General features: G+C 35.6%; 1 protein-coding gene and 1 non-coding gene across 9 annotated transcripts; one reads left to right on the forward strand and one right to left on the reverse strand.

The window, feature by feature from the left end:
- Positions 1 to 304: 304 nt before the first annotated feature.
- Positions 305 to 9,563, forward strand: LOC108183925 (uncharacterized). 8 transcript variants are annotated; one of them, XM_087248891.1, is made up of 5 exons: positions 305 to 360; positions 693 to 842; positions 3,104 to 3,226; positions 3,381 to 3,469; positions 6,635 to 9,563. In XM_087248891.1, exon 5 carries the CDS (start codon positions 6,802 to 6,804, stop codon positions 7,810 to 7,812), a length of 1,011 nt encoding a protein of 336 aa, XP_087105017.1. In that variant the 5' UTR covers positions 305 to 360; positions 693 to 842; positions 3,104 to 3,226; positions 3,381 to 3,469; positions 6,635 to 6,801; the 3' UTR covers positions 7,813 to 9,563. The 8 variants fall into 8 exon arrangements, 5 of the variants coding, with proteins under 5 accessions (XP_087105017.1, XP_087105019.1, XP_087105018.1 ...); XR_015483363.1 differs by lacking the exons at positions 3,104 to 3,226; positions 3,381 to 3,469 and having other exon boundaries at positions 305 to 526; positions 6,635 to 8,015; positions 8,164 to 9,563; XR_015483362.1 differs by lacking the exons at positions 3,104 to 3,226; positions 3,381 to 3,469 and having other exon boundaries at positions 6,635 to 8,015; positions 8,164 to 9,563.
- An 11,633-nt stretch (positions 9,564 to 21,196) lies between these two features.
- LOC137493862 (5S ribosomal RNA) lies at positions 21,197 to 21,315 on the reverse strand. The gene has a single exon (XR_015489357.1). It is a non-coding gene; the product is annotated as a 5S ribosomal RNA (ribosomal RNA).
- Between the last annotated feature and the right edge of the window lie 4,390 nt (positions 21,316 to 25,705).

The raw sequence follows: 25,705 nt of genomic DNA on the forward strand, positions 1-25,705 counted from the left end.
TTACGATAGTTCAAACTTAGTTACCCTGACAACTTATGCTGAAACTAACCTGGTCCAGGGCAGGCTAACGCTCAGGCTAAGTCTTAAGTTTAAGCTTTATATATATATATATATATATATATATATATATATATATATATATATATATATATATATATATATATTTTTTTTTTTTTTTTTTTTATGTTTTTGTTTTGGCCCACCCTAAAGTTCCAAGCTGGAGCTGGGCCTACTCCAAAGGTAAGTGTCAAAAAAGCTAAACAAAAAAAATTTTTTTTATTTTATTTTATTTTTATTTTGGCTTGGCGTGTGACGTCATAAGGCTGCGCCGCTCCCACACTGTTATTTCACTGGAGAAAGGTTTGTTTTAAAGCGTTTAAACATATATAAACGGATTGATTAAAGTTTCAGTTTTTCATTCAGTGCTTAATTTTGTACCTGCTGTTGACAATATTATTTTAACCCTTTATACAACGTAATACTATTTTACTCCCAGTGGTGGGGCTTATTGTTTGTTTTAATGAAGGTTCGATTTATTATATAACATAATGTCATTCCATTCTAAGTATACATCACTATATATAAGAAAAGTAGTTAAGTTACTAGTTTTAATCAGCTCATTCTTGTTTTTTTGTTCATTGTTTTATTCATTTTAAACCGAACATTTTTATTGTTTTGTTCATTTTAAACAGGATAAAGTGTCCAAACACAGAGAAAAACTCCCGCTGAAGCGACTGATCTCCACACTGTTATAAAGATGGCGTTTATTAAAGAGGAGAGTGAAGATGTGAAGATTGAAGAAACATTCACAGTCAAACAGGAAGATCTGCAGGAACAAACAGGTTAGTTTTCATTCTCAAAGACCTACTCAGTCATTTGATCCTCATTCAGATATATTTTAATAACAAGAATAAATTAAACCTTGCAGCCCTGAGTGTGCTGCCTAAGTCTCCTAAATGCACATAAGCACTCATTGAAAGACAGGAATCAGTTTCTTTCTTGTTACTTGTTCTTGGTGTTTTGTCGCTGTTTTATGTATTATTAGTCTCCCATTTCTCTACTTCTTAAGGTTTTTGCTTTTCTTGTTCTTCTACTGTTTGTAAATCGTTTCTGAGCAAAGGCGCTATATAAAAAAGTTTAACTGAGCTGACGATATTTGACCTACAGTATTCTCATAGAAGATATCTGCTATTACAGTGATAGTGTTAGCTTAGTGCTTTCCATTTGCATATGCCACGATCATAATTCCGACTTCTTTATGGCTTTAAACTTGTTTCTAGTAGTTGTTACTAGTTCTCACAGACACTATCTAGAATTACATCATTATTTTAATAACTAATTACCAGCGCTATTGTGTTTAAACAGGGCTTCTGCGGAGTCTTAAAATGTCTTGAATTCCAAAATCCAAATTTCAGGCCTTAAAAAGTCTTAAATTTACTGAAATATTTTGTTGTAGGTCTTAAATCTTTTATAGACAAGTCTTCATTTTCCTTTGTTCATGTTTTGTTACCCAATCTGGTCAAAACCCATACAATCACCAACAATCCATCTCAATAAAACTTTAAACTCTTTTTTATTCAAAAAGATCATTTTAGCTCTATTTGTCATAATGCTTTGATCATTTTCCTTACAATAACATTTAAACGTGCTCCATGTATTTACTGCTGAGGACATCGACCTGGACAGATTGTTGTGCATAAATTTACTTTATTATAGTTTTTAAAACTTTAAAAGCATTTGTTAATTGTTTTTTTATTTTAAATAAAGTTTATGTTGGAAAAAAAGTGTGTGGATACAAATAAAGCTTGTTTATTTTTACACAATAATTAAGATCTTTTGCTAAGAAATATCTAAAATATTAAAATTTTCTATCTGGGCCATCTGAAAAATTCTTTGGCCTTTAGACCTTTATGAGTCTAAAATTTCATTCATATTGAAATTGTACTTAAAAGTCCTAAATTTAACTTGGTGACACCTGCAGAAACCCTGGTTTAAAGTATGTCAGAAAACGCGGATGCCCCCAATTTGAAATATGCTAAATGAAATGGACACTAAAATAATTAATGATTATAAAACATTGTCCAGTATTCTAAACTATATGATGTTGTTGTGGGACAATGTGATACAAAATGAACAAACATAGTGGAACAATAACGTTTAGCATTGCACTGACTACAACTGGCCAACAAACTAAGTCTAAAAATGACTTTTGCTGCGTAAGAAATGGATTACAGCATGCTGATGATATGCAAACATCTGAGTGTGACGTTCGTCAGTATTGACCACATTCTTCACGTACCAGCAGGCGCGTCATTGGAATCTTTTTGCTTAAGATTTTTTTAAAGGATGAATTTTTAGATCCTAAAAACAGAAGCTGTTTCTCAATATGCGTTCTTCACCCAGGTGAAAAAAAATATAATACACTATATATTTACACTATAAATATACTAATTAAAAGTATGTTTATACTTCAGTAGGACTTTAGTACACTTGACAAAAGTATATTAAATACCAGTAATACTTAAATAATTTTTTAGTGTACTACAATAAAGTACACTACAGAAAAAACATCCAAAAGACTTTTATTAGTGTGTTTTTCAAAAGTGTGCTTTAAATGTTTTGCACATTAGTTGATTTTAGTACACTGTTTACATACTAATCCTAAGTTTAAAATAAGTTAATATATAAAAATCTATTAGTAATGTATTGTAGTAGAAGTACATTTTCCCAAAAGTTGTACTTTAGTACACTTAATGTGAATGCAATATTATCACTAACACTTAAATAGATTTTGAGTGTGGAAATTTTAAGTTTACATTAAATTGACTTTATTAAAAATCTATTAGTAATGTATTGTAGTAGAAGTACATTTTCCCAAAAAAGTCTAAACAAAATGTAGTATTTTAACCAACAGTACAGCTACACAAAGCCTACTGCTTTACCACATGTTTGAGAATAACAATAATAATAGCCCATGCACTCATAACTTTTATTTTACATCTGCAGAATCGTGAGAAAATCTTGATCTTTATTTTAGGCAAAAAAAATCACTATTTTCATTTTAGCCACAGCATATAATTAGAATAATTGTCTCCTCCTCCAGTTCAGCTATAAACACTGGAATATTCCCATCAGGCTCCAGTAAAGAGTTTATTGAAGGACAGCAAAAACATGAGTGATCCAGAACCCTGCAAAATTAAAAATGAAGACTCTGAACAACAAATAGGTTGGTGTTTATAACTGATCAGGAGTGGCACGGGAGGTTGTTGGGCTTCAGCCCTGATTGTTTGTTCCAAAGTGGTTTTAAGTTTTGTCAAAACGTAGTTTTTCAACATATTATTCAGAAATATTTTAACCGGTTTATTATTGCTTTCCCACAGGATCAAGAAGCAATATCAGCTGTGCTTTCTAAACCTGTTTACTTTATTTAAGAGTTTTTTTTGTTTTTATCAGAGGCAGCCCCACAGCAGTAAGTGCTTTCTGTCTCTCTTTTCTGAAAGCGAGTTTACACACACCATCGTCCTGCATAGCCACACCTCCTGACAGTCACTCAATGCATTCGTCTCATATCGCCACCACAATTGTACTTCATGTTTGTTACCAGCTTTAATTTCGTATTAAAGTAAGCTTGTTGGAAATTCTGAGGAGAATGTCGGGTTGCTATTGTAACTACACACGCAAGAGAGTCAGGCACTCTTGTCTTGCTTCATTTAAGATTTACCTCAGATTTTGACTGACAGTTCAGTATGATCTGACGAGATGCTACACGCACAGGCTGTTCTGATTAGCTGTGAGTTTTGATTGATTAATTCAGGAGTATTTATGTGAAAGTGAAGTCTGATAACAATAAATATTCTCATTAGGAATAAAACCACCTGTTTTTATACCCGTGCTGACTCTGCAGAGCTGTCCCTATAAAGTTAGGTCTGCTACTAGTATTTTATACTGGGTAGGCTACTTCATTTATTTTATTATAACATAATTTGCTGAAAATTATGCCTTAAATTAGCAGGATTTTGAGGGTAATTTAATCTAAATGATTACAGCCACAACTATAAAAAAACATAACTTGTAATAAAACGGGCAGGAATTAGATGCTAAGAATCCCATACTTGATATATAATTTAAATTTTGATTTCTCTTGTCTAATTTCTGCATGCACATTTTTCCACTTGCTACTCTGCCAGAAACTTTGCCGCTGGAGAGCACCTTCAGTAATAGTTTAAACATTTGTTTAGAGATGGACCGCAAGATGTGCTCAACAGAGTGGCTACATGTGGTGAAAAACAATGGCAAAGCTAAGTGTAAATATTGTAATGAAAGTAATAAGTTATAAAGCAGAGTGTCGCAACCAACATGACAAAGCATCTGAGGTTTTTTTACATACTTCAAGAATATCAAATTTAAAGAATGGCTTGTTAGGTTCATTGTGCTTCTCGCGGGTGCAACTAACAACAAATGTACATTTTAGTTGAACTCTTTGAGCGTGATGAGCAGTTCAGTGTTAGTTTTTATTTCAATATCTTGAGGTGAAACTAAACTGCGCATTCTCTCCGTCTCCACATTCATAAAACAGCAGGACGCTCTGCTGAAGCACGCAAGCTTTACACTCCGTCATTGATAATTAACTTAACTGTTGTATTGGAGTCGAAAGAATATATGAAGTAGAATTTTTTTAACAGTCCAGATGTTTAATCTTTTCTTTTTGCAATTTTTTAAAAAAAAATTCTCTTCTGCAAATTAGATTTTTTTTTAAACTGCTTGATTCTTTAAAAACCAAAAGCAGCATCCGTCAATTGGTGATTTTCCAGAAGATACACCTTTGTGAATGTCTTATTTTGTGTATAGTCTTTAATGTGCTTTTTTATAATTTTATTGAGATGCAAATAGGGATAATCAATAGGGATGTCCCGATACAACATTTTAACTTCTGATACAATACCGATATTGCAGCCTTCAGTACGAACCAATGCAAATCCGATATCAGCACAAATTTTTTACCAATTTCGTTGAGTGGAATTTATGAACGGCTAGATCAAACTGAGAACAAAAGTCAGCAACAGTAAGTATGGAAATAACCAATTTATTAACTATTGGTTGCATAAATGTGAACCTTTTACATAAGAATATATATAAAAAAATAATTAAAGAATACATATTAAGACCTTGAAAAAATATCTTAATTGAATAAACAAAACATATTTTTTAAAGTGCAAAATACTAGTTAAAGGTCACTTCAGTTACTATTTTTTTTACCATCAGTAAATGATAGAAACAGCTGAGAGCAGGAACATAAGAAGAAAAAAAAACATTGTTAATTGCACAACTGCTAAAGGTTGAGTGTCAATAGTTTCAATTTTACACACTGCTTCTTGATGATTTTTTTATCCAGTTTCGAGCAAAAAAAAAAAAGTGCAGTATGGGTAGTACAAACATTTACATGATCAGATCTATTTAATCTGTGTTTGTATCATAAGAAGATTGTGGCTGTATCAATGTACCTAAACAAAACATTATTAATTTTATAATAATATATAAATTGCACATATTATCTTTAACATAAATATACTTACAGTGGCTTGATTGTGGCTGTTTTTCACAGCACATACAATACAATACAAATGTCACTTTTGAGAATAATTTTATTTATCAAAATTAAATTTATTTGCATAATATATTGCACAGATTCCACCGACTGCCCACATGAGAAAAGTATGACAATGTAAATAAAGACAGAACTACAAACTCATGTGCAAAGCTGACACTGATTATCAGAACAATTTATATTTCTGGGCATTTTAAAGAAGAGTTAAATATGGGAACACCTCTAATTAAATTTTCATTCTGCCTGAAGGTAAAACCATTCTTTCTTTTAAACTGTAATGGTTATTTCAATTCATGAAGTTCATTGAATTGAATCTGCTTAAATGTGTACATGTTAATGGACCAAACAAAATATGATCTGATTTATTTTACATTTAATGTGCAGCTAAATCACTGAGTGTGTGTAGTCAATAGCTGCGTCCCAAATGGCACACTATACACTATGCACTCATGCACTATGTACTTATGCACTTACACACTCAACAGGATAGTACATGTATGTAGTGTCGTCCCAAATGGCACACTAATGTGTTTTTTACTAAACGGAAATTCAAACCGTTTCCCTGATGACGTTTGACGGTCGCCAAATCAGTGAAATAAACGACCGAATTATCAAATAATACCTATCATGAGTATTGTCGCATTCACCATCGGGAGGCGATATAATCACTCTCGTAGGAGAATTTTGCTTTCTCCATCCAAAATAAATAAAGTTATCCAACATGTGCGTCCGATAGCTCCGCCCCTTCCGCTACGTAGGCAAACCTGCGGTCGTTGAGTGCGTGAAGTGTCCATCATTACACACTTCATTTTAGCGGCTGAATGAGTGCATCATCCGGGTAATTAAAGTGCACTTATTATTTTAAGAGTTTTCAGTGTGAACACACTACTTAAACTATTTATACTACAAAATGGCGTAGAATAGTGCATAAGTATGCGATTTGGGACGCAGCTACAGTTTCCAGTGTCTTTTCACTTTTCAGCTTTTGATGACAGTTTTTAAGACTGATATTTTATTTATTTATTTCAGACATAATTAAAGAGAATAAGGGGAGTAAAGAAGAGGAACATCATGTCAAAATTGAGGGAAAAACCCATTTACAGACTGATGGTATTTTGAAAAGGAGAGACAAGAATCGTTTCACCTGCACTCAGTGTGGGAAGAGTTTTGGAAGAAAAAATAATCTTAAGATTCACATGAGGATCCACACTGGAGAGAAACCATTCACATGCACTCAGTGTGGGAAGAGTTTCATCCGCTCATCATGCCTTAATCAACACATAAGGATCCACACTAGAGAGAAACCATTCACATGCACTCAGTGTGGGAAAAGTTTCAGCCACTTATCACACCTTAATTACCACATGAGGATCCACACTAGGGAGAAACCATTCAGATGCACTCTGTGTGGGAAGAGTTTCAGCCAGTCATCACACCTCAATCACCACATGAGGATTCACACTGGAGAGAAACCATTTACATGCACTCAGCGTGGGAAGAGTTTCAGCTGCTCATCACACCTTAATCAACACGCAAGTATCCACACTGGAGAGAAACCATTCACATGCACTCAGTGTGGGAAGACTTTCAGCCGCTCATCATCCCTTAATCACCACATGAGGATCCACACTGGAGAGAAACCATTCACATGCACTCAGTGTGGGAAGAGTTTCAGCCAATCATCATCCCTTAATCACCACATTAAGATCCACACTGGAGATAAACCATTCATATGCAGTCAGTGTGGGAAGAGTTTCATCTGCTCATCACATCTTAATCACCACATGCGGATCCACACTGGAGAGAAACCATTCACATGCACTCTGTGTGGGAAGAATTTCAGCTGCTCCTCGCACCTTAATCACCACATAAGGATCCACACTGGAGAGAAACCATTCACGTGCACTCAGTGTGGGAAGAGTTTCAGCAAATCATCAAACCTTAATCAACACATGAGGATCCACACTGGAGAGAAACCATTCACATGCCCTCAGTGTGGGAAGAGTTTCAGTAAATCATCCTACTTTAATACACACATGAGATATGCACTGGAGAGAAACCATTCACAAAAGCCGTGGTCACACGGGACTTTTCTCCCCGTAGACTTCCATTCATACGCACGCAAATGCGTTAGACCCGAAAAGCAAGTTTGTGCGACAAGTTTCGCAGTTCACTGCCTTGCAAAGAACAAGATTGATGAACTCTGACCTGCGAAGTCACATCACTTGACTGTGTAAGACCAATCGTAGATCAAACCATGACCTCTATGGGCAGAAATTTAAAATATGGACCAATCGCTAGGGTTGGGTATCATTTAGGTTTGTTTCGATACCAGTGCTAAATCGATACTTTTAAAATAATACCGGTGCCTAAACGGAGCCTGAACCGATACTCTTAAGCCACAATTATGGTGAGTGACTCTAGAATTTTTTTTTATTTGACACTCTTTTAAAAATAATTTTATCCAAACAGAATAATTAAAGTTTAAAGTAAACGTCAATTCATATTTTATATATTTGAATTGCATTAATATATTTCCTTTGAATGTTTATTTGCAGGCAGGGGTCACTTGTACTTTTGGGGGCACATTTTACCATTTCACAAAATGCTTTAAAAAATATTCAGTCATTTTTTTCATGCATCATTCTACAGTCTTAATAAACAAGATTAAATAACTTAAACTAAAAATAATCTTCCTTGTTAATTTATTTGACAAGTAACTTTGTACTGCTGTACAAATACCTTAATAAACACATGAAGACCCACACTGGAGAGAAACCATACACAAGAACTCAGTGTGGGAAGAGTTTCAACCGATCAGCAAACCTTAATGAACACATGAAGATCCACACTGGTGTGAAAAAGTTTACGTGCTTTGAGTGTGAGAAGACTTTTGTTACAGTACCAAAATTGAAACTGCACCAGACAATTCACACTGGAGAGACCGTACAAGTGTTACAGTGTTGTGTGATACAGTTAACGCATCTGAATCACACAAAAGAGGATTCACATTGGAGAGAAAGCTTGCAGATCTGATCAGTGTCTACAGAGTTTTAATCATTCGGCGCAGCTTAAGAAACACTTGAACAAAAAGTTGCACACATGACATAAATGCAGCAAAACCTTTTCTCATGTGCAACGAATGTTTCATGTCTGAATATTGTTTGAAAAGGCTGATTGACGATATACTGTTTTCCAACACTCCTACACTGCAGAAGGTGGGGTTGTAAATGTGTTTCGCTTCTTGCGTTTTCCGTAAACACAGTAATAGTGAATGAGAGAAGAACAGTTTCAAAAACATCTGGCAAACAGCACCACTGTGGCTTAATCTCTTTGCAAGTGATTGTACTGGTGCAGATACATCTGTACTCCACTCTCCAGTGTATTCATGTAGCTAGTGTTGTTTTGGATGATGTTCTCTGTCTGACTCCCTGAATGGGAAACCAATAACTGGGAAGACACTGCACATCAAAGAGGGTGGAGCTCCAGGACTGTTAGTTTGCAGTATACCAGGGCCTGAAGTTTAAAAAGCCCATTCAATTGTCCTGTGTTGCAGCTTTTATTTGTAAAGATTCTTTACTTTTACACAGCAAAACTGCTGGTGTAAAAATAACACCAACAGTGTCAAATTTAACACCAGCAAAGGGTCTATATGTGTCCACACTAAGAGTGTAATTTTTTTTACACTTTTGATAGTGTTTACTCTTTCACACCCTCTAAGTGTAAATTCAACACTCCTTGTTAATTTTGAACCTAGTCAACACTATTTGTTTTTGTTACTGCACTACACCAGTGTTGGTACTCACAGCATTAATTTTTAATACTCTACTTTTAAGATCAACAAAAGTGTAATTAGAATATAGCTTTAATGAGTGTTGAAAATACTGATTTATAGTAGCACTTTTGTTACATTTTGGTTCTTTCAATAAAATTAAAATGGCATGACAGTTGCAGAAAAGATTGCAAAAACTTTATTAAGGTACACCACATTTAACATTCACATTCAGTCACAGCATTTAAAAACCTTTACAGTTAATTCCAATCTGAAACAAAAATACAACAGGGAACAATGTAAGTTCTCTCGTCACGGTCATATGAAAACTGCCTGTCATAAGGTCTTTCACAATAATACTGCTAATCTTATTAAAAAAGGCATTTCATTTTCAACAGAAGAGCAACAAACATTCCAACTTGGTATTCAGTTCCATAATTTTTTACCCAGGTTGTAGTGGAGACAGTGGGTACATTCCAAGTTTCAGTTAAAAGCTAATTACCCTCCAGAGTGCAAGTAGAGACGAGACTTCATTAAAAGGACCAAACTGAAATTGTTTAAAATAAAAACTCTCCAATGAAAAGCCAACTGATATTTATGTTTCTTGGCTAAGGTTTTGGTTATGTTTTTAAAGTTTTTTACAGACTTCTTAAAAAATGTATGCTTTCCTTCGAATCGCATGCACCTCATATGTATAAGTGGACCTATTTTCCTAATACATCTAGGATAATGGATCCTTAGATGGTGCTTCGGAATCAATCTTTTTTTCAGGAAATATGGACTTAAAAAGTTTATGATGATCAGAAATTAAATGCTTCAAAAAATAAGTCATACCCTGTGTTACAACGGGTGAGAACACAATGTTCACAATCTGAATCAAAAGCAGTATCAGTCTCCAGTAATCATTGTCCATGTCAACTAGATCTCCAAATATCAAGGGGGTATTGCGCAGAAGGCACCATGACTGAATAGCATTAGCCGCATTTCCACTATCAGGCCAGTGCGAGCCAGGGCTTATATCGGGCCAGGCCGGGCCAATCGCCCGGGAGGTTGAGCAGTGAGGCCGAAATCATGTCGCGTTTCCACTGTGGGGCTAGTAGCTTGCAGCGCGTCAGCAAACCCCGACCCCAGAACATCCCCCGAATCGAACGTCACTCAAACCGCCCACTTCAGCGAGAATCATGCAGATAAAGCACATCGTCACGAAACTATTAAAATAGGACAACCAAAACAAACAAATGACACGATAATGTACAGCAGTACAACGCATGTCTATACGCACATGCCTGTGTGTTTTCATTCATCATATTCATTTACTCGCCGACCGACTGGCATCGCCACCAACGGAGGGACCTAGCACAGGGAGCGCACACATCCATAATATAACACCACATATATAAAATTCTCCGTTAATAACTCGATATAAAATGTATTTTATAACATCCTCTAGACAGACGCTGTCCAACATTCATCCCAAATGCTCCGGAGAGAACTGAAACATGATTATTTTTCCCCCTATAGGCTTTATGACACTTAATAGGTGATTCCCTTTATTTAAAGACGTTGCTTATTATATCGTAAGTAAAGGAAAGTGTTCAGTGTTTCAGCACATAAGAGCAGCACGTAATAAAATATAGCCTATATTTCGTTGCGCTCAGCAGCAATGCACTATAAAGCTCTTTATGTATTTTAAATTTCCTTTTTTAATTTTACCACGTTATATAAAAACACACACACTTGTTTGAGGACACAGAACACATTTTGAACTTGCAGTTTTTTCCGTCTAAAAAAGTGCTGCGCAGCTGCAGACAGAAAAAAAGGTCGCCTATTTCTGCTTTCACTCACCCCGAAAATGCTCTGTTTGCATGATTTGATTAATTTCATCGTATCCATATACTTTATAAATAATATTTAAAACATTTGCCGGTGTTTATTTATTTATTTATTTTTTAGAAAATCTTTTTTTCAAAGAGGCTTTTGAAAAATGAAAGTTTAGTATAAATTTGAAACAGTTTGATATAGTACCTAATTGTTATAGCTATAGCTTTTATTAGTTTTTTATTGGTTTATTTATTTAATGTGATTTTATTATAGGCCTATCTGATATTTGTAATTCTTTAAATTATTTAAATATAGCTTAGGCTATTTTATCTAGATATGACACTATTGTTTTGAGCCTACAAAAGCGGACATGAAAATTGTAAAGTTTAATGTCTTTCTGTTGTATTCATATAGTGTATTATCTCCAAAATAAATTAAAACAATAACAATAAAAGAAAAAAGCCGCTCGCGGCATCAACAGAGCTATGAATGGAGCGCTCTTTTCCTCAGTCTCACACACGCACAGGCATCTAAACGCGCAAAAACACACTTACAGTATTAAACTTGACAAAACCTATGGAAATCCTTTACTGTCTGCTGTGTCTTTAATATGGTGTAAAGATTAGTATGCGTTATTGAAACATCAAAGAGATGCAGCAAAGAAAAGTGACTTATTAAAACTACCATTTTATGCAACAACCTTACATTTAAAAGAGAAACATAAGGGCGATCATATGCAAAAAAGACCCCAGCCTATAATTTGTTCCAGATGTTTTCTTTCTCTTATTTATTTATTTGTTTATGTGTTTGGCGCATGTACTCATGTGCGATCGGAAAACTGTGCCCGCCTCTCCTTTCACTCCGCCCCGAAGCCCCGGCTGGCCCTCTTTGGCCCAAGGTATTCGGCGGGCCGAAAAAAGCCGGCCGCTGGCCCCAAGAAAGCCCCGCTTTGGCCCGATTAGGCCCCGGAAGTGACAGTGGAAACGCCACATGGCCTTGGCTCGCTCGCTTTAGGCGCGATAGTGGAAACGCGGCTATTGACACACACACACACACCGGCATCTTCTCACCTTCAAACAAAAGGGCCTCTGCTGGATACAGGTCATGTGACACTGAGGCCTGTGCTCATCTGCAGCCTGACTAAAAAATAACCAAAGTGTACAGACATGTAACACACTTGGGAGTGGATTCATAAATAGTTTGAGAAAACTATTATTTTAAATACATTAATATTGAAAATGACAGGGGAAAGCATCTGGATTATTTAAAAAATGTCATCATGTGACATGTTGAATCATCATGTGATCAAGCTTGAACACAAACCATAGTTGCGTTCGACTTCATGCAGCGCTGCGCAGATCGATCGAAATCTGTCTTAAAGCGGTGCATTCTGGTTAGAAATCTTGTCCGGATTGATGCTGCGCCGACGCCACGTGACTGTCACATGTGGCATCAAAGTACCGCAACAGCGCTCCGAGATCAGACGGCAAACTCAGACCGTGCAGCTTCTGAAGAGCGACTGCAGGAGCTCTGATGACGACACCGATATTACACGATTGGCCGAGTTCACCACATGACAACAAACACGTGCATTTCGGGTTTATAATTGGACAAATTCCGATTCAAAAGTTTCAAAACAAACAATTCACTTTTCACACCCTCTCTATCCTGTACACATCTTGCTTATTAAAAGACTACAAATATTTTACTGCAGTATCATCTTTTGTTAAATAATCTGGTTATAAAGGTTAGCTTGTTTGCACAGGTTTATTTTTTTACTTTTTTATACAGACTATTTACTGCATTCATCTCCATGAACGATTTAAATGATATATTTTAGTGTATATTTTAGTGAATAACCTAAATATGAACTCAAATAAGTCTTACAGACTTGAAATAAGAAAATCATCATCATTGATCCTGCCCCCCTAAAGCTCTCTTAACAAATTAAAGTAAAGAACTATTTTATTAAATAATTATAAAATGGTTTTATTATTATAATATAATATTTATTTTATTTCCTGTCTAGCAGTTTAAAGGCGACCTGCTCTTTCTGGGAAACTTCTACATAGCTCACTTATTTTACCTTTTGTTCTTTTCAACACAATCTTTTTGGATTAAAATGCTTTTTTGAAAATTCATTCATCATCCAAAATAATGTCATTTATTAAGACCTAATCAAAACACCTTGTTTTGACATGGGAAATTTTTATATCTATAAATGTACATATATGTAAACCCTTTTTTAGCAGATTCAAACAAGAAGTATTAGCCTAAAGATTGATGTTTAACTCCTAGAATTTATGCTTATTGCTTTGTATTTAATAGACCTGTTCGTTTTTATGTTTATATTAACCTCTCATTTCCTCTTATTTCTCTCATGCATTTGTTATATATTTTATTCATAATTCTCTCTTATTGTTTAAAAATGAACTACAGTTTGAAGAGCCTGTATTCTGTTTTATTTGTAAATGTTTTGTTGTTATAAATAAAAATAACAAAAAAATATGATGACGCCATGTGATCGGTAATCATGACTGCAGCAACTTTGAGTCCCGAAGTGTCCAGCTGTCCGTCTTGACGGCTCCGTTTTCAACCTCGCCCCGCCTGCGCTCGGCTAATCTCGTTGATCACCGGCTGCAGCTGAGCTTCATGTCGAACGCACCTAATGTTTCTAAATTTTAATAAATGCTGTTTTAACTACAATAAATACCACACAGAAAACTACAGCTCTATAACATTTACATAATAGTCCCATTTCACCTCAAACATAAAAAAAGTGTTTCTCTTTAATAAAATAATTTATTTTTGCTTTGAGATGTTGTTTTTTTACATGACATTTAATATTCAAGCACACACACTGACATTTATAACAGTGTGCTAATGTAGCCAGTAGGGAAGAGGTATGTTCATTTTTTATAATAATATTCGTGAATATTATGCCCAAAACTAAAAACAAGTAATTTATGTATCATATGCCTACCGGGCGTAGGAACATTATTTCGGCATTTGTTTAATTGGGACCGCAATTAGCGTTGCACGCGTTGCTCTCGGAGAGTACGGGAGAGTTGCGTCAGCCTCAGCCGGAGTAGACCTTTTTCACAGCGGAATTGAACACCGGAAGCGCCCTTCGAAGCAGTGTATCGATATTTCCGGGTTCGCTAGGAGTCGCAGAGACATGACAGCCTCGGGACAGCGGATGACTTTCTCACGGTCAACTTTGCCATAATTTGGACCAGAAGATGTTGTTCGGTGAATGTGTAAAACTGCCTTAATAAAACAGCTTTTAAAAGATGATACCGATTTGCAGAATTTGTGCAGAAAACGTGTCTTACCGTTTGCGTTTGCAACGTCAGGTTCCAGTAAGGTGCACAGCCAACAGCATAAAATCTGCTCATTCAAGCCATTCGTAAGCTAGATTAACCTGGCTATTTAACATCCAGCAGGATGAGTTTAATGTCAGTAGTCCCGTCTGTAAACTGTGCTAACCCCCTCCTTCCTTTTTATTCAGAGTCAGATATAGTGAATGGCGAGGTAAGTTAGCTATACAGGCGAGTTGCTATCGGTTAATACATTACAGGTTGTTTAATGCTCGTGAGGTTTTCTCAAGTCTGGAAACACGTTAGCTCCTACTTGTGGATAATATTCATTTTTATTATTTATTTAAAGAACAGAAAATAACATTTTACAATACAAAAATGTACATACCAGGGGGTAATTATAAATAAAATGCAAATAATCAAAATGTAATATAACATATGTAATAATGAAATACATTGTAGAGTTCACACATTTTAAAGTGGGTCAAGTTTCTTGTTTAGAGAGTTGAAACTGGTATTATACAAGCATATTTCAGTCATCAATACCTTAAAATCTGGTTTCATATTAGTAAATTTATATTTATGAATGTACAATTTTGTTAACAACATAAGCAAATTAAATAAATAAAACTATTTTCCCTCTAGATTAGGATAATCAAGTAAAGCCCAAATGTACTTTTATCCATAATGATGAAAGAGGTTTTGAACACAAAAGAATCGTTATTGATACATTTTGCAACTCACCCCATAAGCTGACTATGTACAATGCCAAAATAAGTGTAAAACTGTCTCCTCATATTCGTTACAAAAATACAATTTACATCAATCCCACTTTTAAATTTTTGCAAACAATGTTTTGCTGGATAAAACCTGTGGATGAGTTTATAGGATATTTCTTTAATTCTATTTCTAACATGATATTTCTGTGGTAACAGCCACACTTTTCTTCAATTCACCCTTTAATAAAGACATATAATAAAATTGAATATAAGGTACAGTAATGATTTCTTTTTGGAAAAGAGTATGAATAGCTCTATCATTACTCTTGGTATTTAGTAAAACAAAATTTGCCGACATAAGATTTAGTAATATCAAAAGACGATGCATCAGAAGGATGGTCTTATTAATACCTCTAAATAACATAAATGAATAACATGTCTCTGCAGGAATTGAACCAATAACAGTTGAAAACTTGCTGGGTTTTGTAATATTTTGATTTTGTAATAAAGGACTTCATTGTAAGAAAAGTTTACCATCTTTATTATATAACTGACTAAACAAATAATTTTACTGTCAAACCAATTAAAAAAAAGATTTGCATTTGTATGAACTGTCTATTATTCCAAAATAACAACAATGTAGGGATAAATCATGCTTATAGATTAATGACCATGATGAGCACTTGTTTGTGGAAGGCAGATAGTTTAACTGGAGTTTTGTCTATATTATAATTACTCATCAAAATGAACCATAGACCACCAGTCTTTAATGAAACATAATAATCTCCGCTTTGAAGTGTATACAGCATAAGAATGTACTCCCGCATATAACTTGAAACGGCATTCAACCCCCTTTAATATTGTCATCCATGATTTTCCCTGTCCTTCGTCTTTCGGGAGATCGTGGTCATTAAAGTAAGAGTGTCGTTTTTGAGTTGGAGCAGCTGGGAACGCGGCAATCACAGCGATGAGATGACCCTGCCATTCTTTCTTGCTCCGTCGCATTGAAACCGGATGTTGTGGTACACTGCTTCGCTTACCGGAACCAGGAAGTGTGAAAAAGGCCTGTTCAGACGCTGACGAGGAATGACGTGCAAAAGTTTCTCCTGCACTTGTGTTTCTATTTTGTGTGTGTGAAAGGAGAAAAGGTGATGCAAAGCTGTCCTGCTGTTTCCGGTGTGATTGTTAGTTATGTACAGATTGGGATCTGCTACACTGAGGCAAAATTAACAGTCCTCCACTGTGCTGTTATTTTATATTCTTAAAAAAAAAAATTAATTTAAATAGTCAGTGTCATCAAGCTCTGTTTCAGTATATTCATGTATGGCATTTAAACTAAACAAATAATTAAACACAGAGCCAGTGTTTGAGATATAATAAATGATTGTTCAAACTATTTGTGTCATTTAAAAATGTGCCATCCTTAAATTAAGAAAATACACTTCATTATTTTCAACCTATGCAGCCTTTTAGGATAAGTGCCTCTTCAGTGTTCTGCTGGAAACAAGCTCCATGAACACACATGGTGATAGGCACTCTAATATCTTTTAAAAGACTAAGCTTTGTTCAGATGCAGATCTCTGTCTAAACAACAGCATTTATTTATCACATTAAATGTTGTTTCAGTGTACACACACACACACACCTGCATCTTCTCACCTTCAAACAAAAGAACAAAAGGGCCTCTGCTGGATACAGGTCATGTGTCACTGAGGCCTGTGCTCATCTGCAGCTATACAACAATACTGCTGCACTGTCTTTCTTTTTTTGACAATTTAATCTTTGACATCAATATTTCTGAACAAGATATAGTCATATAAGAAAAGCATAGAGCAGTTCTACCTGCATGTGGCTTCTTACAGCGGGGCACCAGGCTTGCTTTCCAATGGTTCCTCGCCCGTGGGTTTAGGACAAGCTCATTTTCCCAAGTCCTGGCCATCTGAGGTTTCTCGTGTTGAGTCAAATTAATCTTCAGGTCGCATGCTCTACTCCTGGTAGTATTCTTCCTGTGGTTTTCTTTAGGTGACCTGCTGCATTTTGTCTGAATATCGGTAGTGATCTGGTTCATTATTACCAAATTAATAAAATAAACAAGAAAAACTATATATGCTTTTAATCATAATCATTGCTAATTGGCAATTACACAAATAAAAAAACTCAATATAATTATTACATATATACATAATAATATATAATAATAATAAATAACTATATACACTCTTAATCATAATTAATTAGCAATCTGTAACTATATACATAAATCAAACACTTTAAAAAGAGGCAATAAACATTATATATATATATATATATATATATAAAAAATGATATATTAAAATATGTGCCTAACTGGATTGTCCGGTTTTGTAGTCGATCGACTTAAAGAATGACCAAAACAATGAGGTTTTTGCACATCCCTATAACAGATTTACTCCTTCAATAAATTAATTAATTTAAATGAATACATATAATATTAATATTCAACAAAAAATCTACATAAAATACACACTACTAAAAAGATAACAAAATACAAAATAATAAGACAAAAATAAAACACTAAACATGATCATAACTATATACACAATGAACTATATGCTTCATTTCTGAGGTTATAAGCATTGGAGTACAAGGCGTTCGTGAAAAACATTTTCACCTTAAAATTGGGAGAGAAGTTTTGCTTTGCCTTGTCTTTGTTGGCTTTGTCCAAGTCTGTACATAATAATATAAAAAATACAATAATAACTATATACAATCTTAAACAAATGCAACTATATACAATTAACATACACTTTAAAAAACGACTATAAATTTTCAATACATTAAAGATTAATAACTGAAAAAAAAAACCTGTTCTTGCTTAGAAAAAACTTGATTTAAATGGCATTGCATAAATAATCATTATTCAATTCATTACAAAAGAAAAGACAAAAAAATCATAACTTTGGTTGTCCTTATGGTAAAATTAAGAAATTGAAAACAGTAGCAGAAAACCCACAACTTTCATCCATTTATCCAGTATTTCTACTTCTGAAAATGTTAAATTTGGGTTATCTGTCGAGTTGAATTTTAATTATTTCAACAGTAGAGGTGCGCTGACTTTAGGCCAGTTTAACCTTGTGACCTTAATATTTCTGAACAAGATACAGTAGTGCATGTGGGCTCATTAGAAAGCTAAGAATATGTGTTTTTTTAATGATGTTGGTTATATAAAAATAGCTTAAACCTTCCCTGAGTTATCAAAAAAAAGCTACCATCAAACAGGTACTCCAAGCACATGCGCAAAAAAAAAAGGTCAAATTTTAATTGTATGACCAACATGTGTGTGTTTATTCTTAATTTTACATTCTATAGTGTCAGAGTACTCAGTGAGATGCAGAAAACCCACAACTTTTATCTATTTATCCAATATTTCTACTTCTGAAAATGTTAAATTTGGGTTATCTGTCGAGTTGAATTTTTATTATTTCAACAGTAGAGGTGCGCTGACCTTTGGCCAATTTAACCTTGTGACCTTAATATTTCTGAACAAGATACAGTAGCTCATGTGGGCTCATTAGAAAGCTAAGAATATGTGTTTTTTAATGATGTTGGTTATATAAAAATAGCTTAAACCTTCCCTGAGTTATCAAAAAAAGCTACCATCAAACAGGTACTCCAAGCACATGCGCAAAAAAAAAAGGTCAAATTTTAATTGTATGACCAACATGTGTGTGTTTATTCTTAATTTTACATTCTATAGTGTCAGAGTACTCAGTGAGATGCAGAAAACCCACAACTTTTATCTATTTATCCAATATTTCTACTTCTGAAAATGTTAAATTTGGGTTATCTGTCGAGTTGAATTTTTATTATTTCAACAGTAGAGGTGCGCTGACTTTAGGCCAGTTTAACCTTGTGACCTTAATATTTCTGAACAAGATACAGTAGTGCATGTGGGCTCATTAGAAAGCTAAGAATATGTGTTTTTTTAATGATGTTGGTTATATAAAAATAGCTTAAACCTTCCCTGAGTTATCAAAAAAAAGCTACCATCAAACAGGTACTCCAAGCACATGCGCAAAAAAAAAAAGGTCAAATTTTAATTGTATGACCAACATGTGTGTGTTTATTCTTAATTTTACATTCTATAGTGTCAGAGTACTCAGTGAGATGCAGAAAACCCACAACTTTTATCTATTTATCCAATATTTCTACTTCTGAAAATGTTAAATTTGGGTTATCTGTCGAGTTGAATTTTTATTATTTCAACAGTAGAGGTGCGCTGACCTTTGGCCAATTTAACCTTGTGACCTTAATATTTCTGAACAAGATACAGTAGCTCATGTGGGCTCATTAGAAAGCTAAGAATATGTGTTTTTTAATGATGTTGGTTATATAAAAATAGCTTAAACCTTCCCTGAGTTATCAAAAAAAGCTACCATCAAACAGGTACTCCAAGCACATGCGCAAAAAAAAAAGGTCAAATTTTAATTGTATGACCAACATGTGTGTGTTTATTCTTAATTTTACATTCTATAGTGTCAGAGTACTCAGTGAGATGCAGAAAACCCACAACTTTTATCTATTTATCCAATATTTCTACTTCTGAAAATGTTAAATTTGGGTTATCTGTCGAGTTGAATTTTTATTATTTCAACAGTAGAGGTGCGCTGACTTTAGGCCAGTTTAACCTTGTGACCTTAATATTTCTGAACAAGATACAGTAGTGCATGTGGGCTCATTAGAAAGCTAAGAATATGTGTTTTTTTAATGATGTTGGTTATATAAAAATAGCTTAAACCTTCCCTGAGTTATAAAAAAAAAGCTACCATCAAACAGGCACTCTAAGCACATGCGCAAAAAAAAAGGTCAAATTTTAATTGTATGACCAACATGTGTGTGTTTATTCTTAATTTTACATTCTATAGTGTCAGAGTACTCAGTGAGATGCAGAAAACCCACAACTTTTATCTATTTATCCAATATTTCTACTTCTGAAAATGTTAAATTTGGGTTATCTGTCGAGTTGAATTTTTATTATTTCAACAGTAGAGGTGCGCTGACTTTAGGCCAGTTTAACCTTGTGACCTTAATATTTCTGAACAAGATACAGTAGCTCATGTGGGCTCATTAGAAAGCTAAGAATATGTGTTTTTTAATGATGTTGGTTATTTAAAAATAGCTTAAATCCTTCCTGAGTTATCAAAAAAAAAAGCTACCATCAAACAGGCACTCCAAGCACATGCGCAAAAAAAAAAGGTCAAATTTTAATTGTATGACCAACATGTGTGTGTTTATTCTTAATTTTACATTCTATAGTGTCAGAGCACTCAGTGAGATGCAGAAAACCCACAACTTTTATCTATTTATCCAGTATTTCTACTTCTGAAAATGTTAAATTTGGGTTATCTGTCGAGTTGAATTTTAATTATTTCAACAGTAGAGGTGCGCTAACTTTTGGCCAATTTAACCTTGTGACCTTAATATTTCTGAACAAGATACAGTAGTGCATGTGCGCTCATTAGAAAGCTAAGAATATGTGTTTTTTAATGATGTTGGTTATATAAAAATAGCTTAAACCTTCCCTGAGTTATCAAAAAAGAGCTACCATCAAACAGGCACTCCAAGCACATGCGCAAAAAAAAGTCAAATTTTAATTGTATGACCAACATGTGTGTGTTTATTCTTAATTTTACATTCTAAAGTGTCAGAGTACTCAGTGAGATGCTGAAAACCCACAACTTTTATCTATTTATCCAATATTTCTACTGCTGAAAATGTTAAATTTGGGTTATCTGTCGAGTTAGGGTTAGGCGTCAAGAGTTGGCTATTTAAAACAGGCCCGGCACCAGGGACCGAGCACAGCTCAGCTGGCATCGACACAGCACCGACAGAAACAATGCCCTTGAAGTCGAGAAAAAATAATGGCAGCGAAGCTGTGACACGGGGAAGTCTATCAGCTGCCAAATGAAGGACTTCGAAAAGCTTACAGCACCTGGTATTCCCAGGCGGTCTCCCATCCAAGTACTAACCAGGCCCAACCCTGCTTTACTTCTGAGTTCAGATGAGATCGGGCATTTGCAGGGTGGTATGGCCGTAAGCGAAAGAGGCCGTCAAGAGTTGGCTATTTAAAACAGGCGCGGCACCAGGGACAGAGCGCAGCTCAGCTGGCATCGACACAGCACCGACAGAAACAATGCCCTCGAAGGCGAGAAAAAATAATGGCAGCGAAGCTGTGACACGGGGAAGTCTATCAGCTGCCAAATGAAGGACTTCGAAAAGCTTACAGCACCTGGTATTCCCAGGCAGTCTCCCATCCAAGTACTAACCAGGCCCGACCCTGCTTTACTTCCGAGTTCAGATGAGATCGGGCATTTCTTTTTTTTTTTTTTTTTTTGAAAACAATGAACTAATTTATCTGTGTAGAAATTGAGGTAGATTTTGTTATTGGATCTTCTCCATGTTTGTTATTGTCGTTACTGTTAGTGTTGCTATTACTACTAATACTATTAATAATATTATTATGATTATTATAACCCCCTAAATACCCCCCCGACAATCGACCTCGAGCTTTCACAGATGCGACCGGCGCTGAACATAAAATCTCTTCCACGAGACCTTCACTAAATTAAGAAACTACGGCCATGAACCGTGCAACAGCACTTGACCAACATAACGCGAACTGACTATTACTCTTACACTCATACATTCACGTGCGCAGTTAAAATTCCTGAGGCATACTTCGCTAAGATGTGGGGACAAACCGTCCGATCTGCTGCGGGAAGAATCGCTCATACTCCTCGCGAGTGGGTTGCGGAGTTGGCGGGAGCTCCAGCAGATTTTCCATTCGACGACGAATTGGACTGAGAATGCCTCTGCCTAAGTCCGTCGGTTGACCTAGCTGGTGAGTGGTGATCTGGCAATATGACAGACTGGTGTCCACCTGATCCTCCGGCACCAGCGGCCACATCTCCCACTGAATACGAGCGCTGTTGTCCGTGCTGAGTGCTGTGCCCTGGGGCAGGGCCGGCTCGGGATGCTTCAGACCCTAAATGAGCTTGAGCCTCCGGCTGTACTGGCTCGTATGCACCCTCTTCACTATAAAACCACTGTGCCATTGACATAGTGGAATTGAGTGAGTCGTGTGCCATGTCTGCAAAATCTGCCTGCGCGGGAGTTCCTGTACCCACACTGAGAGGCGGAGGTGCAGACTTTGGTGTGGTTGCGGCAGCCTGTGGGTAGGTTGACAGTCTCTCCCTCCCGGCATCATGTGGTGTGCTGGCCACTGGGGGTAAGTCGTCCTCGCTGGTGGACGGTTGTTGGTGTGAGGTCCATTTTCGAGTCAACAACTCAGATGGCATTTGCTTTCCAGATTGATCAACTAACCGTCCGTCCACAAAGGTGTATTTCGGCTGTCTTAGAGGGCTCGGTGATGGGATGGGCTGACTGGTGACAGGCGGCAGTCCCGGTGGAGGACCTTGCGACATCGCCTCTGTTGTCGATGGTTGGGAGAGGGACGCAGATGTCACAGCCTTAGCCGGTGAGACGACAGCAACAGTCGGCTGTGTTGTGATGGGGGCTACAGGAGTGAATACTTCATCCTCTTGTTCTGGCAAGGTTTCCAAATTCTGCCGCAAGAGGTCTGCATTCATCATGCCTGGATGGTCCGAGTGTGCTCTATCTAGCTCTGATCTGAGTTGTTCGAGATGAGCGATAAGCTGTGCTTGACCGGGTGTCAATGTGTGTGTGGTGTCGGGCACAGGATCCTGGCTGGCCATATGGTAATCGTTTCCTGAGTCACCATCAGACTGAGTGCCACTCCCACCACAGTCACTTTGGTCCTGGTTGCGATCATCACCTGATCGATCGCTCCCTTGACGGCTATGCTTCGGGCGTCCTCGTCCTGCCCCGTTGTTGCCACCGTCATCGTCGTCGTCATCATCCTCAGATGAATCCCTCGCATTACCGAACCGAGGGTGTCCAGGACGCCGGCGACGTCGTGGACGCGGCGGGGGTACATCGGGATGACCCTCCATATTTGCCAAACCGCCGAGGTTAGCAGGGTAGAGAGCGACTTGATCGGCCATAGCCGCCTGCATACGCACTTCTGCGTCGGTCATAGGTCGCTCTACATCAAGAGCTTCTCGTCCACGTGCTGTCACATATCCAGCTATCAATTTGTTCCACACATCTACCCGAAGTCTATCATTTTGGAAGCCTTGATATCTTCCTAGTGACTCGTCACCCAGCGCGATAAGTAAACGCCCGCCTTTTTTTTCCAGGCCCGACCCTGCTTTACTTCCGAGTTCATATGAGATCGGGCATTTCTTTTTTTTTTTTTTTTATGAAAAAATAATCACATTACATTAACATTTAAAAACTTCAAGAAATTTCACAAGACAATTACATTAAAATAAACATTCTTCATAACATAACATCCTCTTTGGGCATTTTCCACTTTAAACCATTTAAAACATTATACACTTCATCATTAAACACATCATAAAAGCTTGGTAACATGTCTTCTCCTTTAAAATACCAGTACAGACTTTTTATGTATCTTTCCATTTTTCGTTTTAGTACATTCCACACATTTAAAACAACTTTTTCCTGTTTTGCTACATTTCTTCTTTCCCACACACATTTTTTAATCATCATTATAAGAAGATTTACAAACTTTTTGTTTTTGTTTTCCATATTCCATCCGAACATCACAAGAGTATTCCATTCCAATTGTTCTTCATCCCAGTCTTTTAATAAATCTTTTAGCATTTTTTGGCATTTCATGTAAAAACATTCTAATTCTTTACAGTATAAAAACAGGTGTAAAATTTCTTCATCTTCTTGAAAACAAACCTTACATGTTGCATTTTGTTCTCTCTGTATCTTTGTTAAAATGCACTCAGTAAAAATTGCCTTGTGTCTTATAAAATATTCAAAACATTCCAATCTTGTTTCTATTATTTTCCCTCTCATGTTTTTCCATATATTTTCCTTTTTCACACTATTCAATCTTTGTACCCAAAAGTTATTTGCTATAGGTTCTTGAAATACACTATCTCTAAAATACACATAAAAGTCTTTCAGTAAACAATCTTTAAAATCACAAAGCTTTCCTTTTAAACTGACATGTATGCCTTTTTTATTCGCACCTTCTTCCATATTTTCTATTCTTGTAATCCATTCTTTTGGTATGGCACATTTGACCGTTTCAAGTTTATTTTCTATTTCCTTTACACTGTATTCCTCTTTAGCTTCTTCCATTAGGTCTACTATATATTGCTTAGTTAAAAATCCCTTTTTGAATTCATAAAGAACATCCCTTATTCTTAAAATCCCTACATCCATCCATTTTTTAAAAAATAGTTCCTTCCCTTCTTTTAAAATACTTTTATTTAAAAACAAAGGTTGATTTAGCAAGTTTTCTCTTCCCATTACTTGGTAAAATACTCCGTCTAAAAATTTCCCCCATGCACTTAAAATTTCTTGATAAAACCCTGGTAACTTCAATTTCATCCAGTTTTTAGTTTTTAACCAAAGAATGTCTTCTCCTAAGTTAAAATTGCCAACTTTGTTTAAAAAATATTTCATGACCTTTTTCCATTCTTTTGAGTTCTCCTCTTGTAAAAGCTTTTTAACCATTTTGACTCTAAGACAATTCTTCTTTTGTTTAATATCAATCAATCCTATCCCTCCTTCTTCTGTTGCTCCTATTATTGTATTGTATGCAATTCTTGGGGGTTTCCCCTCCCATAAAAAATCTTGAACACACTTTTTCAATCTCCCTTCTATCCAACATGGCATTTCTGTTATATATAATTTATACCATAACTTTGATGTCATTAAAACATTTAATATTAAGGCTTTACCCTTTAAGCAAAGTTCTCTCATCCTCCAAAAATTTAATCTTGATTCTATTCCTCTTATTAGATCATCCCACATCTTTTCTGTTGCTTTTCTTTCAATTTTACCAATTAAAATTCCTAAAATTTTCAGTTCTTCTACTTCTCTAAATTGAAAACAATCTGTTAAAATATCTGCTTTACCAAACCTCATATATTCTGTTTTATTTTCATTTATTTTGCTTCCTGTACCCTTACAAAACTCCTGTACTTTTTTCATGGCTTCTTTTACACTCTTTTTCTCCTTCACTATTATTGTTGTATCATCAGCATACTGGTATATTTTTCCTTCATCCTCCTCTTCTTCTATTTTTATTCCTTTAATTTTAGTTTCTTGTTTTATTGCTAACCCTAAAGGTTCTGTGATTAGGGAATATAATAGTGCTGAAAGAGGACATCCTTGTCTAATCGATCTTGTAATTTTAAAACAATCTGTTAAAAAACCATTACACTGTAAAAAATTTGACCTTAAATTCACAGTAAATTACTGGCTAATAATTGCATTACTTTCACAGTAAATTACTGTATGTAAATTCACAGTAAATTATTGTGAGGTAGTTCACAGTAATTTACTGTGGTTTTGTCACATT

This window comes from Danio rerio, chromosome 4 (assembly GCF_052040795.2).
Source record: "Danio rerio strain M-AB ecotype USA chromosome 4, GRCz13ab, whole genome shotgun sequence".
NCBI classification, from domain to species: Eukaryota; Metazoa; Chordata; class Actinopteri; order Cypriniformes; family Danionidae; genus Danio; species Danio rerio.

Excerpts from the sequence above, each read along its gene's own strand:
- LOC108183925 (XM_087248889.1), top strand. The coding sequence starts at position 758 with ATGGCGTTTATTAAAGAGGAGAGTGAAGATGTGAAGATTGAAGAAACA. Across the intron at positions 843-6,634 it reads AGATCTGCAGGAACAAACAG|ACATAATTAAAGAGAATAAG; the intron begins GTTAGTTTTCAT and ends TATTTATTTCAG.